The sequence below is a fragment of the Frankliniella occidentalis genome, unplaced genomic scaffold (genome assembly GCF_000697945.3).
Source record: "Frankliniella occidentalis isolate FOCC.00 unplaced genomic scaffold, Focc_3.1 Scaffold42, whole genome shotgun sequence".
Classification (NCBI taxonomy): domain Eukaryota; kingdom Metazoa; phylum Arthropoda; class Insecta; order Thysanoptera; family Thripidae; genus Frankliniella; species Frankliniella occidentalis.
In genome coordinates, this window is record NW_026267172.1 from 455,691 (window position 1) to 459,983 (window position 4,293).

The window sequence follows — 4,293 nt, forward strand, 5'->3', positions numbered from 1 at the left end:
CGTCGTGCCCCTGATAAGACTAGCCTTGTCTCCCTGAATAGGTCCGCCCCGCCCTGTTGGCAGGGTGCCCAGCCCCGCCCCGCCACGCCACGCCCCGCCTTGTCACACCACCGACTCCCTCATCAGCACCCCGCACTCGGCATGGCGGCAGTTATTGCGTTTTCAACCGGAACTGCGACGAGTGCTGCATCTGCGGCTCTCTATTGCATGAAACTCGGGGAAAACTAGTTTTGTCTGCCACTTTGCAAGTGTCTGGCGGGCATTCGTTATAATTACTTTGCACTGTATTTTCAACGCGCAGCAGTTTGGAGGCGCGCCTTGATCGTTTCTTTCTGTACCGTTCACAAGGAAATGACCTACTCCGACCTGCGCTGTATTTTTCGAACGGTTTAGGATTGAGTTAAGTATTTTAATTTGAAATTGATTTTTGAAATATGTGGTTAGAAATTTCTTGCGGATTAGTTTCACGTAGTGTTGATAGTTCGACACTAGACTTATCAAAGCGAGAGCTCGAAATTCATCATTTGAAAAAGCAGCGTGAGGTTATACACTCTTAAATTCTTACAAAGAAAATTGTTGTATTACAAACAATTTTTTGCAACCGTAATACAAAGCCAAATTTTCTTTGTAGTACAAAGAAAACTTTTGTTTAATACAAGGAAATTTCTTGTACTACCAGGAGATTTCCTATATATTTCGGTTGCACAAAATTCTTTGCATTATACGAACAAATTCTTTGTAAAAGATTTAGAGTGTAATCGCTTGAATATTTACTGCTCGGGAAGAATGACAATAAGATAATGTGAATGCGATGGAGATGTGCCCTCAGCTCGTGGCCCCGTGGCCCCAGCGCCCTCACCTCTGGAGTGCGGCCGCAGCAGCAGCGGCAGCAGCGTCCACGTGTCTCGGTTGGCGATGGGCCGGTAGACGGCGTCGTACACGCGGTCCGTGATGCCCAGGATCTTCCGGACGCGCACGCCGTCGTCCGAGTTGATGGAGGCGGGCGCGAAGTGGAACTGGATGTCGGGCCAGCGCTCGGAGCGGTTCGAGTACTTGGTGTGGATGAAGGCGAGCCCCTCCACGCCGCCCAGGGTGGTCATGGGCCCGCGCTCGCGCATCACGTACTGCGTGGTGATGGCCACGGGCTGCAACACGCACGGGCGCCGTGTCAACACGCTACATTCGACCGCGGCATCAATAGTGTGGTGGAAAAACAAAAGCTTTTGTACATATAATAGTATCGACGCGAGCTAACTATACGAGAGTTAATTAATTTTTTTTTTTAAAGTTAGCCCCCCACATCTTAATTTTTTGTTTTTACACATTGACGCCAAGTTTTTGAAACGGCGTCTAGCTTGCCGCTTTTGTTTTGATCGCAAGTCCCGTCACCGTCTAGTGAAGCTACAGTTAAAGTATAATAAGTGCAGAAATATTTTTGTAAAGAAGGAAAGATGTCTAAGTTTTTGTTTTTGCTGGGTAGCGGGCGTGCGCGGGCCTTACTCCGAGTGTGGGAAGTTGGTCGAATCCACTCCAGCCCTAAGTGGTAGAGCCGTTTGCCTCTTACTTTGTACATGCAATGCTGCCACCTTGACGTGCCAAAGGGAAGGGTCAGCCTCTTTAAAATGTTTAAAGGCAGTGTCTTTTGTTTCTCCTTTTGGACTCACTGTCGTCTGGTCGAGTGCGTCTCGTTGTCGTCCGGCCCTTACCTGACCAGTTGGGATGTCCTTCACTCTGCTGTTTTGTCTTCGTCTAAAGTTGTCAGTCAAATGGCTTTGACTCGATACTCACGTTGTGTTCGAGCATCGACCGTTGCAACAAAGCACTTCGGACAACACACCTTGGTTGTTTTCGTTAACAGAGGTTAACAACGTCCTGTCATTGCATTTTTACAACTGAGGAATCAAATTTTGAGTTTATAAGGCCTTACACTTGCAGAGCCAAATATTATCCGCGTTTAACTTTAACAATACGCGGCACTTTTACGTTGCACGTTTTGAAAAAGTCTTGAAGGTACTTATATAGCTGCTGTACAGGAATTAGCCAGTCGTATATTATAAACATACTTATACTTGCCTCAAAAAAATAAATAAATATATTGAAGTTCCATCTTTTACGTTGGAAAACTCACTATTAAAAGAAACACGTGGTGTCCATGTTTCAATTCACAAGTGATAAATCCAACAACCTATTTGATATGTGTACAGTTCCCATGAACGTGAAGCTGAATTAAACTCGGTGCGGTCAGAGTGGAAAACAGAGAGAATTCTGGGCAGTATTACTTCTAGTTCTGTGAACCGAAAATAAGGTTGTTCTACTATTGGAGAACGAAATACACAATGTGATACTCCCTGTCCTGTTTGAGCTATAGCAAACTCACGTACCTAGGAAGGAAAAGATTACCCTCATCTATAATAGGACAATATTTTCACTGTGACCTTTTACCTGGAACCTATTTTGCACGATGGTGACAGGTGGGTCGACGAGGAACGTCATGCCAGCCATGCCCACGTGGTCTTGGAGATTCTCCCCTACCCTCAGGTTCCTCAGGGTGGGGATTCCTACGCGCTGCAAGTGCTCTCGCGGGCCCACCCCCGACAGCATGAGCAGCTGCGGAGATCCAATGGCCCCAGCCGACATAATGACCTGAAAAGTTAGAAAAGCATTAATTTATTTTAAGTGCAGGTCTACAAGCCAAAGAGAGATTAAAGGGCAGGTCCAAAAATGGTCTTTTAACGGACTCTTCCTTGAAGTATGCCTTTTTGGGACAAAAACTTTGTCTATTTGGCAATATCTTTCACCGTTTGAGCGCTGGATGATTTTTTTGACAAAAAAAAGCCGAAAATGACCCCGTTGTACAGGAAGACGTCCATGAGGGCCTCAAATCGAAAACTGGTAGAGAAAATATCCCCCACCCATAAAACAACACATTCTGGATCGGTACCTCTCCTCGGCTGTCCTGTTGCAGTTGCCACGAGAAAATGGTATCCTTAAATTTAGGGAAATTCTTTAAAAAGATTCCCTTGTTTTAAGGCATTTCCATTGTTTTCAAGGAAATAGCTTTAATCGAGGAAATAAGGAAAATTTTACTCTTCATAAACGAAGTTGTGAAAGACAATTTTCCTTCTATTTTTTTCAAGGTAAAAATAGCGTTGAAGCAACGCATTTCGCCTTGTTTCAAGGATACCATTCTGGGTGTGCGGAGCTAGAGTTAGATTTTTTGAAAACAGTGACCAAAGGACCCGTTCTATGACTGAGCAAACAATACATCCTAACAACTGCGCTTGTTTGTTATTTGTCATCTATTTTCTCGTAGCAGAAGTGTGGGGTGTAGTCGCTTTAAATGCGTCATTTCTAGATTAGCATTCAGATCCCATGGAGTTAAAGCTGCCTGCATAATCGCTACTGTCGCTTTTTTCTCTCAACGCGTCTCCGCGACGCCCCTCTCCCCTTCTCCCCCTCCTCCTCCCCCTGATGTGGAGTGAAAGCTCGTCGCATCGGCGCGCGCTACCGGTCCGCGGTGTGTGAATATTGATTAAGATATTGGGCCGCCCGAGTGGCGCCTCGTGGGACGTGACTGGTGCACTTCAAAAGAATGTTGCGTGGGACGCGCTTTTTGTTTTTGTTTCATTTCATTTATAATTATTAAGATGCGCACAGCTCCATAGCAAGTTCTTACATTACCCACTGTGAAAAGTAGTCGTAGATTTACAGGAAAATTTTCCGTGGGTTGTGTCGGAAAATTACAGTTTGAAAACGTAAATTTGCACGCATTTTGTATCGACTTGGAATTTATCGACAAGCTAGAATGGGCTTTCGCAAATTTACAACATATTTTGCAAACAAAAATTACAACAAATGTTGTAAATTTTCGAGCACTTTTTTTACAGTGACCCCATGATTAAAGGTATGCAGTGAATTCTGAATACTTGTCCGCACTTGCTTTTACAGAGTTGTTTTTAGAATCCTGTTTCAATGTCCGGATGATTCTATGCGTGTGAATTGGCTTGATTCCCTCGGCAGCCCCATCGACCGATCGTCTCGACCCGTCGTCGGCCCCTCCGCGCCGCAACGGGGACGACGTGACGTGTCGTTGGGTAATTGCGAGGTCGTGCCCCCCGGCGCTTCACCCCGCAGGCAGAGTGACCAACACCACAAACAATTTACTTTTCAAAAGCACTTCACAGGGTATTCGTCCACATTTTATATATTTTATGCCCATCTGGCTCTTATCGCTGAGCGAAGCTCAGTCCAAGTCAATGAGGGGTCAGGCGATGTCTCCGTCGTGAGTCTGTC

General features: G+C 45.5%; 2 protein-coding genes across 2 annotated transcripts in view; one reads left to right on the forward strand and one right to left on the reverse strand.

The window, feature by feature from the left end:
* The window catches only part of LOC113214223 (flotillin-2), a 203,807-nt gene that overhangs the window by 29,060 nt on the left and 170,454 nt on the right, over window positions 1-4,293 (forward strand). The gene's annotated exons all lie outside the window — the stretch shown is intronic.
* LOC113214226 (uncharacterized) overlaps window positions 1-4,293 on the reverse strand; it is a 41,582-nt gene that overhangs the window by 10,705 nt on the left and 26,584 nt on the right. Inside the window, 2 exon segments of the mRNA XM_026433534.2 lie at window positions 860-1,145; window positions 2,443-2,643. Of these exon segments, the coding sequence (XP_026289319.1) occupies window positions 860-1,145; window positions 2,443-2,643 (487 nt within the window).